At 47.9% G+C, this 13,896-nt stretch overlaps 1 protein-coding gene across 1 annotated transcript; it reads right to left on the reverse strand.

Annotated features, from left to right (window-relative positions):
* Window positions 1-12,981: 12,981 nt before the first annotated feature.
* Window positions 12,982-13,462, reverse strand: LOC111548305 (myosin light polypeptide 6-like). The gene has a single exon (XM_023220664.2). It carries the CDS (start codon window positions 13,435-13,437, stop codon window positions 12,982-12,984), a length of 456 nt encoding a protein of 151 aa, XP_023076432.1. The 5' UTR covers window positions 13,438-13,462.
* Between the last annotated feature and the right edge of the window lie 434 nt (window positions 13,463-13,896).

Consider the following 13,896-nt stretch of genomic DNA (forward strand, 5'->3'; position numbering starts at 1 on the left):
CCTGTGTCTGTCTCATGTGGCTGGGATGCTTTCTTCCTGTGTCTGTCTCATGTGGCTGGGATGCTTTCTTCCTTCTCATTCAAGATTCAGCCCTTGTGTTCACTGCTCTTGCTTTGTCGGCCCAGCCTTGCCCTTGGCAAGAACTGCTCCGCACTGTCATCAGCCACAGGTTTCCAGCAGGATTTGCCATGTTTGTTCAGAGTGACCCTCCTCCCCAGGTGGCCAGCAGCTGACTCAGGCTGAGCCAATCAGTGCCTTCTGCAGAAATTTCGGAATTAGAAGCAGAGGACCTCAGCTGCCTCATGTCTGGAGACCACATCAACCCAAGTGCTATTGCCAGCCATGCTTACTACTGCTGACCGGAGGAGAGGGCAGAGCCAGGGACTGGGAGAGGAGAGGGTAGAGCTAGCAGGGAGAAGCCAAGTGAAAGAAGGAGAGGGATTCCAGCTGGGCCTTTGGTCAGGGATTCCTGGAGTTACCCCAGGCTCCTTTCTGTAATTTCCATATCCCTTCCCCTAACATTTTTCTTTTTCTTGTTATAGCAAGTTTAGGTGAGTTTTTGTTGCATGCAAATAAAATAATTTAATATTTTAATTATATATTAAATAATATAATCCCAAAATAAAATAATCCCATGTGATATAAAGAAAAGCACGGTGAGATCTCGCCTCATATGGCTACCTCTCTTTGAGCCAGCTGCTTTGTTCACATTATTTCATTAGATTCTTTTGATGACTTCATAAGGTAGGGATTATTACTGTCTCCATTTGACAGATGAGAAAATTTAGGCCCAGAGAGGTTAAGCAGCTTTAGAAGAGTCACACAGCTGAAAGGAACTTGAGTCTGGGGTGGCTGCTTCTAGTCATAGGCAGTGTGTTGCACTCCTCCTATGCACTTGCCTGCCCTTTTGGGGAGGTTTGCATCTGAAAGGCTGAGGGATCTGTTGGGTCTCCTGTAGAGCCCGTGATTCTCTGGGGTATTTGACTGTGTTCTACTAAATACATCTGTACATGTCGAAAAGGAGCCAAGCTGGCTGGCCTTTAAGTTTTCAGTGCTGGGTTTCCCAAGGGGGCTGGGTGGCCCCCTTGGGAAACCCAGCCAAGGTCTGGCCAAGACCCCAGACCAGGCCGGTTGGCCGAGGAGGCTGACATCATGTCCTGCCACAGCAGTGAGGCCTGCTTGTGAGTCATGGGCTCAGATGGGCCTGGGACAGATATGGCCCTCTCCCTGACCCTGAGCCTAAGCCACCCACTCAAGGAAGCATTTCAGGGCCCAGGTGGCTGTGACCTTCTTTCCTCTGTTCTCCCTGACACCCATTTTGCCATGGTCACCTCTCAGGGCTCTGGAACCCTTGGCTGAGTTCTGCTGAAGAGCCATGCAGGACAAGACTGAGACCGAATGAGGCTTTGCCCTCGTCCCCTTCAGGCACGGATGATTGTCCTCGGAAGGGCAGATAGAGAGAAGATGCAACGCTGGCTGGGCCATGGGAAGCCATGGGATCCAGGAGACCTAGTAGGTCAGGGAAGATGCTCAGAGCCATAGCCGTGTACAGCCAGGTGGCTTTTCCAGAGACAGAGGCCACCCCACTCCTGTCCTTTAACATATTTAACATTCACTCATTTGAATTCTACAAACATATAGTTTCAAAAGAAATGGAATGAGAAAAGAAAATAGCTTTTATCTGAAGAATGTGAGCCCTTTATCAGGCCCAGAGAGGCTTTAAAATGAGACAACAATCACATGCTCGTTCCCCCTTGAGCCAGGTCTTCATCGCTTGAAACTGCTGAAATTGCCATAAGTGGTTATAAATTAACCTGATAACATGGCACGGGACACTATCATGCATACCCTACAGGTTAACAATGTATACCAATCACTAATCAATGTTATTTCTGTAAACCAACAAGAATTCCTGACAAACAACTTTGTATCAACCAACTCCCTGTCCCCGCTTTTTTGCCTTTAAAAATCCACTTGTAACTGCTGCTAATTGGAGTGTATATTCTGGACAACTTCAATCTATGCTCCCGAGGTTGCAACCTCAAGCTTGTTCCAGATAAACTATTTATATCTATTGTGCTTACCTTCTTCCTTTTAGGTCCTCAGGGACCATGCATGCTATATTATATATTATGTATATAAAATATATATATATATTATATGTATAATTTATGTATACTTATACATAAGTATAAATTATAGGCTGGGCGCAGTGGCTCACGCCTGTAATCCCAGCATTTTGGGAGGCCGAGGTGGGCGGATCACAAGATCAAGAGAGGGAGACCACCCTAGCCAACATGGTGAAACCTTGTCTCTACTAAAAATACAAGAATTTGCTGGGTGTGGTGACACGTGCCTGTAGTCCCAGCTACTCGGGAGGCTGAGGCAGGAGAATTGTTTGAACCTGGGAGTCGGAGGTTGCAGTGACCTGAGATTGTGCCACTGCACTCCAGCCTGGCAACAGAGCAAGACTCCGTCTCAAAAAAAAAACAAAAACAAAAAACGAATTATATGTATGTTATACATACATAAAATATGTATAATAATATACACACATATAATAACAATAATAATGCACTATATGTGCATACATTATTTTTTCCATGAATTAGGTTATGGCCCTCCTTCCAAACTGTCAGATGTGTTCGAACCAGAGCGACTCCATCTTGAATAGGGACTGGGTAAAATAAGGCTGAGACCTACGGGGCTGCATTCCCAGGAGGTTAGGTATTCTAAGTCACAGGATGAGACAGGAGGCTGGCACAAGGGACGGGTCACAAAGACCTTGCTGATAAAAGGATGTGGTAAAGAAGCCAGCCAAAACCCACTCAAACCAAGATGGCGATGAAAGTGACCTCTGGTCATCCTCACTGTTCATTATACACCAATTATAATGCATTGGCATGCTAAAAGACGCCCACCAGCGCCATGACAGTTTACAAATGCTATGGTAATGTCAGGAATTTACCCTATATGGTCTAAAAGGGGGAGGAACCCTCAGTTTCAAGAATTACCCACCCCTTTCCTGGAAAACTCATGAATAATCCACCCCTTGTTTAGCATATAATCAAGAAATAAGTATTAAGTATTCTTAGCCTAGCAGCCCAAGCCGCTGCTCTGCCTATGGAGTAGCCATTCTTTTATTCCTTCACTTTCCTAACAAATTTGCTTTCACTTTATGGATTCGTCTCAAATTCTTTCTTGTGCAAAATCCAAGAACCCTCTCTTGGAGTCTGGATTGGGACCGCTTTCCGGCAACAAAATGAATGCACAGAGATCTATGTCATTCTTGTTCATAGTTGCCTAATAGTCCATAAAATAGCCCAAAGAAAACTCAGGACAGGTTTCATTTTTGAATCCAGATGCAAGAATACTAAGAAAAATATTAACAAAAGAGATCTACCGCTGCCCTAAATTAAAAGAATGTTACCTCACAACCCAATAGGAGTTTATTTTAGGAATGTGAGGATGGTCAATGTCAGGAACTCTGCCAACACAGCTCATTAAATTGACAGATGGTGGAGGGAAACCATGCCATTTTCTCAATAGATGGTAAGAAGCTTGATGTGCAGATTGGCAACCCTTCCTGATACAGCAGTAGAAAGGAATCCCAAACATGGTCAGAAGTATTTACTAATACCCAACAGCAAACAGGAGGGAGATATATTAACCATATTCTCATGAAAGTCTGGAGGCAGGCAAGGCTCCGGGGTTCGGCACCACCATTATTATTTCATATTGTCCCAACTCAACGCCCAGGCAGAGTGAAGGTGAGTGGGGCCCAAGGGCACAGTGGCGTCATGGGAGGAGCTGGCACCCAGTGGTCTGTGGGGAAAATCCCTCCTCTCTATGGGGGTCCCTCCTGCCAGAGGTAAATTTACCCTGAAGCTAAAGACATTTAAGCCTCAGGGTCTCTCATTTGCACCCACCCCTTTCCAAGACCCTGTAACCAATTCTGCATTCATAATTTGGTATCCTTTTCTGTACAAATAGCCTTCCAATTGCATAGACTTCAGACCCACACACCCTGCACCCTTGTCTCCAGCTCTGCACTTTCCCCTGGATTTTAATCACTGGGCCTGACTGTGGAGGGAATGAATGAGGAAGACAGAGGAACCTGACCTGTTCAACGTCTCTTCCCTGCCTTGGCAGAGCTTTACCCACCTCGCCAGGCAACAGCTTAGCCTGGTTTTTGCTCTTATGACACCCAGGAGGTGCTGGAAGCCCGAGGGGAGTTAATCAAGTTGTGGCCTTGGATAACAGGACAGAGTCCCAAATGACAGGAAACCACCAGGTCAAAGTGCCTGGGGCTGTGTGGCTGTGGAGAGATAGAGGCTGCAGGGAGCTCACAGGGTGTTTGAGACTCTCTACCCCCTGCAGCCATGATGTCTGCAACCAACTCTCCAATGGTTCAGAGAAAAACTAAATTAGATAGAATGCCCAGCAATGGATGGGTCTCAGTAACCACAACTTATTCCTCCATCTACCTGGAGCCTCCTCTGCCCCGCCTCCTTCCTAAAGGGCCCCTTTTCCTTCCAACTCCTTTTGCTGAGCCCCTTTCCTCATCTTGGATGGGAAGACCTCTGGGTGAAGAGGAGGAATCAGGCCACACCCATCTCCTTGGAATTCAAAGCCTCCCTAGACTCGGCTCCACACATTCTCCTCCCCATCCCTCCCTGACCTGGATCCTCACGTAGTACCTGCACTTGCCATTGGCTTTCCACCACTGTAGTTTGCTCACATGGCTCCCTTGGGCTAGAATGCCATCCTTCCTTCCCTTTTCCTTACCTTTCTCCCAAACCAGGGAGCCTTCCCTGGCATGACCCTTGTTCTGTTATCCCACTCTGCCATCTACTACTCACTCTGTTGCCTCCATGAACCTGGGAGCTCCAATTCCCACAGATCAGGTTGCAGTCCCTTCTGTATCTTGGGGATCTCCGGAGTGCATGAGCCACAGTAGACACTCTACCTGTGTTTACTGTCGATGTTTTAGCTGCCAGTATGAATCTGCTGCCATTCTGGGGACTAGTTAAGCACATGTTGGGACACTCATCCAATAGAATACTATGCAGCTGTCAAGAATGCCATGGATTGGTATGGAGTAATCCAAGATCTAATAATACGTGAAAGAAGCAAGGTATATGCCTGTAAAAAGCAGCAAGCTATTATTTGTGTAAAGAAAAAACCATATGTACTTGCACTAGCAAATGTTATCTTGAGAGAGGGGAACTGGGGATCTGGGGGAATGGGGAAGAAAGGAGGGGTTTTGAGTATGTACCATGTGTATGTGAACTTAGCAAATTACCTCAAGAGTTGGGTGCTGAGGAACATGAGGAGAAGCAAGCAGGTATCAGGCCTGAGTGGAGGAGAAGCCTGGATTGCCCGTGTGGCTCTTCCTGGAGGACCTCGACACAGCCACTGGCTGTGGAGGGGTGCAGCATCCACCCAGAGTCCTCAGCACCTTGGGCATCTCCCACCCAGGCACTGTCCCAGCCTCTGGGCCCTGCCACGCCTCATGCCACCCACTGCCACACCTTTGCCGGGCCTGTGCCTTTACTGGAAGTGCCCTGCCTTTTTATTTCCACCAGTTCTGGTTTAGTTTTCAAGTCCTGACACAATTCCTGCCTCTTCCCTGGAGTAACCCTGGCCCCCGTCACAGGCCTCTGCCATCTGGCTCCCTCGGCCTGTGGTCTTCCCCTCTCCTCCCCTGCAATGGAAGGGCCATACACCTGCCTGCTGGGACACTGACATGCCTGAGTGAGTGTGTGTGTGTGCACGTGTGTGTGTGTGTCTGTATATGTGTCTGTGAGACCAGGTGGGGTGTGTGTGTGAATGGGGTATGTATGTGTTTGAGTGTGTGGGTGTGTACAGGGAGTGTATGTGTTAAGGTGTGTGTGTGGGGGGGGTGGTGAGAGGCAGGGCTCAGGGGTCAACAAGGGCCCCAGGGAACTATTTTTTTCTTTTTAGATTCCGTATCTTTAAAACAAGGAAGAAATGCCAAAATAATATGCAAAATATCAATATATGTATTTTAAAATTTTTCATTTTAGAATAATTTCAAACCTAAGAAAATGTACCATGATCGTAGAGAGCTCCTGTATAGCCTTCACTCAAATAGTTTCTTACCCCACGTTTTATCATATTCCCTACCTCTCTCTCTTTATAATATATCTTTGCATGCATAATATATCCACATTTTTTTCTGCACAAGAGTCCAGTTAAGTTGAAGATGGCATGTCCCTTTATCCCTAAATGTTTCAGTGGGCATTTCCTAAGAACTAGGATTTTTTTTTGGTTGTTTGTTTTACATAACAACAGTACAGTTATCAGAATCAGGAAATTTCACAATGATACACTGCTATTATCTCATCCAGGAGTCAGCAAACATTTTCTATAAAGAGCCGGATATTTTCAGTTTTGCGGGCCATATGGTCTCCATTGCAACTACTCAACTCCGCCCCACTGTGCAAAAGCAGCCATAGATAAGGTGAAATTGAACGAGCATGGATGTGTTCCAATAAAACTTTATTTATGAAAACAGGCAGCAGGTCAGGCCAGATTTGTCCTGAGGGCCGTAGCTTGCCAACTCCTGATGGTTCATATTCAAATTTGGCCAACTGTTCCAATAACATCCTTTTAGAGTGATATTGTTTCCTGATCTTTGTATAGATTTTAAATGTTTACCTTGAAAAAATTAATGGTCTTAATCCTCCAAAATAGAACTGAAAATAACTGTGCTATTCACATGGCGATCACAGGGTTTAAAAATGTCTGAATTCATGCTGCAGCCCTGACAGGCAGTGCAGTCCTGTGATGGGTGTCGGTTTCATCTGTGTCTTTTCCTTTGTCCAGTCCTAAATGCAGCTCTGTGAAGTTCTGAATAACTTCATTTAAGGTTGCTCTACAAGTCTATGTTAGGGTTCTTTATGGTGATGACCCCTATACTAAATGACTCTGCTGGCCTCCCAGTGACCTTAGATCCTCCTTAAGGACAGGAACCAGATTCTGTTCCTCACAGAGCCTGGCCCAGCAAGATCCGTGGACCTGGGTCAGGGTGAGGTGTGGCCTGGTGCAACGCTCCTCCGGGAGTTGCCATTTCCCATTGCTTGTAAGGCTCACTCAAGCTCAGAATGAGAAGCACGTGGCTTGGCCCTCGGGCACAGTAGTGAAGGTTTAAATAAAAATGTCTCCAGCCAGTTGTGGTGGCTCACGTCTGTAATCCCAGCACTGTGGGAGGTTGAGGCAGGTGGATCACCTGAGATAGGAAGTTTGAGACCAGCCTGACCAACATGGAGAAACCCTGTCTCTTCTAAAAATACAAAATTAGCTGGGCGTGGTGGCAGGTGCCTGTAATCTCAGCTACTTGGGAGGCTGAGACAGGAGATTCGCTTGAACCTAGGAGGTGGAGGTTGCAGTGAGCCAAGATTGCACCTCTGCACTCCAGCGTAGGCAACAAGAGAGAAACTCCATCTCAAAAAAAAAAAAAAAAAAAAATCTCCAAAGAACCAGTTGTGTAGCCGGATGAATCAAGGGCCACTAAGTGTTTGCTCCAAAGGCCACAGAGGCTGAGTAGTAGGCCCAGCTATGACAACCAGAGAAGACAAGAAGGGCATCCAGAGACTTCTGGCTCCACTGGCCTTTCTTTCTCTCTCTGTCTCTCTCTCTCTCTTTTTTTTTTTTTTTTTTAAAGAAAGAGACAGGGTCTTGTTCTGTTGCCTGGGCTGGAGTGCAGTGGTAAGATTGCAGCTCACTCCAGCCTTGAAATCCTGGGCTTAAGTGATCCTCCTTCCTCAGCCTCCTAAGTAGCTAGGACTACAGGCACACACCACCATGCCTGGCTAATTAAAAAATTTTTTTTTTCTTAGAGAAATGAGGGTGTTGCTATGTTGCCTCAGCTGTTCTTGAACTCCTGGCCTCAAGTGGTCTTCCCACATTGACCTCCTAAAATGCTAGTATTCCAGGGATAAGTCAGCACATCCCCCCAGGACCCTCACTGGCTTTTCCCTTAAGGAAGACTTTATTTACAACTATTGTGGTAGGTGTCAAGACTATCACAACAGTGGGGAGACTATATTCAACTCCAAATACAGCACAGACAGCTGAGGGTTTACAGCCAACCAGCAGAATGAAGGGTGGGAGCACGCTGTCAGTGGATGGAAGTTACTAAGAGGAGACATCAAGGGTAGGGGGATTCTTGCTAAATCAATGCAACAGGATTCTTGCTAAAACTGGGCTAGGCAGACTGAAGACAGGATCCAAGGATGAAGCCTACTCAAAAAGAGGGCTCAGAGGAGCTGGTTTAAGTTTGCTCAAGGAGAGTCTTTGTCACATGCTATGCGATCTTAGAACTGCCCCCCCTCCACATTTACAAGTGAGGAAATAGAGGTTCAGAGAAATAGTCATTTGCCTGAGGTCTGCTTTAGTCCATCTCACCCCCAGGGGGCCCCGCCCTAAGGTTCTGACCACAACTGCCCCCTGCCCACAAGCTATAGGTAAAAGGACATGAGCCCCAGCCCTTCCTTTGCTACTGGACTCATTGCTGTGTGACCCTTCTTAAGACCAGTCCATCTCTGGTCCTCTCAATGTGACCCAAAGCCACAAGGGAGTCCTCTGGCCGAGCCATGGGAACACAGGGGAGCCGGGTAGTCCAGGCCTGGGATGGGCAGGGTACTAATTAGTGAGAGCTCCTCTGGAATGTTAAGTGCCCAGCCCTGGAATGCAGCTCCTGCTGGCTGCAAATCCCCCTGCCATCAAACAGGCCCTGCCATGGCGATAAAGATCAGGGTGGGCAGGCCCCGGGGGCCCTGTCTTGGGAAGCCCACCAGGGAACACATTTCTCTAGCCTTTCCCCACGATCTCCCTCCATTAAGAACTCACTCTATCTTAGAGCTTGAGCTTGGCTCAGAGCAAGGCTTGGTGAGTGTGCTAGGGGACTTTTAAGGTGGCCCCCAGTGATTCCTACCTCTCGTTGTTAATGCCTTTGTGGAATGGCCTCTCCTTCAGTGTGGGCTGGGCCTAGTGAGTGGCTCCTGACAAATAGAATACAGCAAAAGTGATGGCACATCACGTCTGATACTAGGTTACAAAAAGACTGTTGGCTTTTGTCTTGGGCACTCTGTTGCTGTCTCTGAATGAAGCCAGCTGTCATGAGCTGCCCAGTGGAGAGGGCCACGTGGCAAGCATATGAGAACAGTCTCCAGCCAACAGCCAGCAAGGCCATCCAGGCCAGATAGGAACTGAGGCTTACAGACCTACAACCCACAAAAACAGAATCTTGCCAATAACCACATGAGTAGGCTTCGAAGAGGATCCATCCCCAGATGAGCCATCAGATGACTGCTGACTTCATTACAGCTTGATTGCAGCCTGAGAGAGACCATGAGGCAGAGGACCCAGCTAAGAACCTATGCCCAGATTCTTGACCCAGGAAACTGTGACATCATAAATACCTGTTGTTTTAAGTTGCTAACTTTTGGGGCAAATGTTATGTAGCAACGGATAACTAGGACAGCCCGTATCAATCAAGCACTTACAATGTGCCTGGCCCTCTTCCCATCACTCTTTCCCCTGGCACCCTTAGGAGGTCAGCCCATTTGATAGCTATGGAAAGTGAAGCGGGTGTGGAAGCTCAAGGCCAGGCTCTTTAATTTCAGCGCCCATGGAAAACTCAGGACATCCTGAGTTTTGTTTTGTTTTGTTTTGAGACAGAGTCTCCCTCTGTCACCCAGGCTGAAGGGCAGTGGCGTGATCTCAGCTCTCTGAAATCTCTGTCTCCTGGGTTCAAGCACTTCTCCTGCCTTAGTCTCCCAAGTAGCTGGGATCATAGGCATGTGCCACCACGCCTGGCTAACTGTTGTATTTTTAGTAGAGATGGGATTTCGCCGTGTTGGCCAGGCTGGTCTCAAACTGCTGACCTCAAGTGATTTGCCCACCTCGGCCTACTGAAGTGCTAGGATTATAGGCATAAGCCTGGCCCCACCTCAGTTTTAACAAGGCATTTTCACCTGTCTGATTTCCTTGAGCTTCATAGTCAGGAATATATTATGAATCCATTGGCCAGTTGAGGAAACTGAAGCCCAGAGGGGAGATGGATTTGTTCAAAGTCACACAGAGTGTTAGCTGCAAAGTCATGAGCCCTGACCCCAGGGTCATGAGTTCTGAGCTCAGGATCTTTACTGCACACCAGGCTACCTCCCCTGCCCAGCCTGGCTCACACAGAATCCTATGGAATGGGGCTCAGAAGAAGGCAGACATTGGTGATTCTGAGGTCTACCACCCGGTTTCCTTGTGGCTCAGAACTATGCATGTGCCCTTAAGGAGTGTCCCTTTGCCATCTAAGGCCTGTTTTTTGGGGTCTAAGACCCTAAGCCTGGACCCAGCCCCTACAGGAACCTAATGGTCTTGGGCTCAAGGGAGGGAGCTCAAGGCTCCTGCTGTTCAGGGTCAGCTCGGAGGTCCTGCATCCTCAGGACACAGCCTCACTGTTCTCAGACATCCCACATGGAGGAGCCGTAAGTCCCTGCCTGGACAAGATGGGCCGAAGGTTTCCCCTGTGTTGGGGGCCAGGGCAGATTTGGTGCCCTGTAGTCTCTGCTTCCACTTGGGACCTGGGACTGACAGATATTGGGGGCTTGGACCCTAGCAAAAAGTGGGCAACAAAAACAACCTCCTGGGGCACTCACCAGGCACAAACACAAACAGATCCGGGTCTGTGCTGAGATTGCCCCGTCCTTCTCACACTACAGAGAGCCCAGGGAAAGGCAGGATGGCACGGCACCTGCTGGGGCCTCCGCCTAGACCAGGACACTCAAGGGAGTCTGACAGGATCCGAATTTCTACAATCCTGCCAACAGAATGCTGCAGAATGACAGAATCTCCCTCTAAAGAAGGAGGGCACATTCCTTGCTTCAAGGCCAAGGCCCTCCTCCCGACAGTCAGGTGGAGAGACCATGAGCTCTCTGAGCTGAGAAAGATCTTAGGGACCATGGGCCACCCTCAGGCTCAGTCAGGACCAAACCTACCAGTTTACACCTAAGGACTGGGGCCAGGGGAGAGGGCCGGATTTGCCCAACATCACAGAGCCTGGAGTGCCAAGTCCAGTATGAGAATGAGGGTTTCTGACTCTCAGCCCAGTGCCCAGGGCTCTAGGCCAGTGGTCCTCAAACTTTGGCTTGCATTGGAATCATCTGCAGGGCTTGCTCAAACCCAGGGGGCTAGGCCCTATGGCTGGAGTTTCTGATTCTGTAGGTCTGAGCGGGACCCGAGAAGCTGCATTTCTGACAAGGTCCAGGTGGTGCTGATGCTGCTCGTCTAGGAACACACTGGAAGAACCAGTGCCCTGGGCATGCTGTCTTCCAGATCACTCTCCTGATGGCTCCCTAAAGCAGTGCTCCACATCCTTTTTGGCACCAGGGACTGGTTTTGTGGAAGGCAATTTTTCCACATACCAGGGTGGGGAGACGGGGTATGGTTATGAGATGAAACTGTTCCACCTCAGATCATCAGGTATTAGTTAGTTAGATTCTCATAAAAAGCACGAAACCTAAATCCCTCACACATGCAGTTCACGAGAGGGTCCACGCTCCCGTAAGAAGCTAATGTGTTGGCCGGGCATGGTAGCTCATGCCTGTAATCCCAGCACTTTCAGAGGCTGAGGCTGGCGTTTCACCTAAGATCAGGAGTTTGAGACCAGCCTGGATAACATGGCGAAACCTCGTTTGTACTAAAAATACAAAAATTAGCCAGACGTGGTGGCACGTGCCTGAAATCCCAGCTACTAGGAAGGCTTGAGGCAGGAGAATCGCTTGAACCCAGGAGGCAGAGGTTGCATTGAGCTAAGATGGCACCACTGCACTCCAGCCTGGGTGACAGACTTCATCTCCCCACCTAAAAAAGAGTCGAATGTGGCAGCTGATCTGACAGGAGGCGGTGCTCAGGTGGTACTGTTTGCTGGCCCGCTGCTCACGTCCTGCTGTGGAGCCCAGTTCCTAACAGGCTACGGACCAGTATCAGTTCACAGCCTGGAGGCTGGGGACCCCTGCCGTAATGCACAGACCGAGGGCAATTTGCAGAGTCCCTGAGTGCCTGCCTAGGTACAAACTCCTTTGAGGGAGTGGGGTGTGTTGAAGAATCGTGAAGGGCAGCACCCTGTCTTGTTCATCTTTGCATTTATTGGCCAAGCAGTTCCCCTATTAGCTGACCTATAAAACCCACAGATATACATGAAACACCCCAATTGTATAAGAAAACATATTTAGGAAAATTAATTTTTTTGTCATAACCTTACTGAAAGTATTTTGTTGTTGTTGTTCAGGTAAATCAAGTATTATACGGGGAAATATTTTTATCAAGGAACCTTTCAGTAGGATGTCGATGGGAAGTTAAAGAATGGTCTCTGCTGTGAAGTTTTCTGTTTCCACGCTTTGCCACTAGGGGCTGGTTTCAGCCTTCACTTTACCATCAGTTCTTCCTATCCATGGGTTGAAAATATTTGAAGAAAAAAAGGATGGTTATGTCTGTACTCCACATGTAAAAATCTATTTTCTTGTCATTGTTCCATGAATAACACAGTATAACAACTGTATACATAACTTTACATTGTATTAGGTATTATAAGTAATCTAGAGATAATTTAAAGTATATGAGAGGATATGTGTAGGTTATATGCAAATAATATACCATTTTATATAAGGACCTGAGCATCTGTGGATTTTGGTATGCATGGGGGTCCTGGAATCAATCCCCCATGGATACTGAAGGACAGCTCTATTTTACCTTTTTGGCACTAAAGCTTCTATTCTTCTTCTTCTTTTTTTTCCCGAAGGCCCAGAGAGCAAGTTTATTTGGTGAGTGCTGACGGCAAACATCATCCACGAGAGACAAGATGGGAAAGGTGTTGAGACAAGAGAGCCTAGGGAAACTTCAGGCTAGATACAAAATTCACACAGGGAAAGGCACGGAGTCGGGAGACTGGGAGGGTCCTCAGCCATTCAGCACCATGCGGACGAGCTCTGCATAGTTGATACAACCACTGCTGTCCTCGTGCCCTGCCAGCAGCATCTCTACTTCTTCCTTGGTCATCCTCTCACCCAGTGTGACAAGAACATGCCAGATTTCAGCACCCGTGACGGTGCCATTTCCTTCCTTGTCAAACACCCGAAGTCCTTCGACATAATCCTCATAGGTGCCCTGGTCCTTGTTCTTGGCCACTGTCTGCAGCATGGGCAGAAAGTGCTCAAAGTCCAGCACCTTCACATTCATCTCATCACTCTTGGGGTTCCCCAGGACCTTGAGCACCTTGGCGTTGGTAGGATTCTGGCCCAGGGCCCTCATCACGTCCCCATACTGGCTGTACAGGATCTTGCCATCACCTGCTCGGTCAAACAGCTGGAAGACCTCCTTGAACTCTGCGGTCTGGTCTTCGGTGAAGTCACACATCTTGACTGCTCAGCTCTGAGGGACCTTTTCCTGCAGTAATGGCCAGCTTCTATTCTTAAACTGACGCTTTGGATACTGGGTAACTGGTAGCTCTATTGATGTAGATATAGATTCTGGATCTATATGGATGTGGCCTTGGATACAAATACAGCTGCAGATGCAGAGACAAATGAGGATCTAGATAGAGATACATATACAGATACAGATAGAGATATAGTATGTGTGTGTTTTGAAAAAAAGTACAAGCATGTCTAACATGCTGGCCTGTATGGTATATTCCTCCTCTAGGACTTCATGTTGCTTATTGTGAGGGACACAGCTTTGTCCGTCTTCCCACCAAGAACTTACATCCTCCTATGCAGACAGTACGGAGAGGCTACGTGATCCAAGGCCCATGGGGATTGCCACTAAAGGGCCCAGGATAGAAAGAGATGGGTTTTAAGGAGATCAGAGCCAGCT

This window comes from Piliocolobus tephrosceles, chromosome 6 (assembly GCF_002776525.5).
Source record: "Piliocolobus tephrosceles isolate RC106 chromosome 6, ASM277652v3, whole genome shotgun sequence".
Classification (NCBI taxonomy): domain Eukaryota; kingdom Metazoa; phylum Chordata; class Mammalia; order Primates; family Cercopithecidae; genus Piliocolobus; species Piliocolobus tephrosceles.

What these genes read in the sequence shown, in the direction of transcription:
- LOC111548305 (XM_023220664.2), bottom strand. Translation starts at nt 13,437, where the DNA reads ATGTGTGACTTCACCGAAGACCAGACCGCAGAGTTCAAGGAGGTCTTC.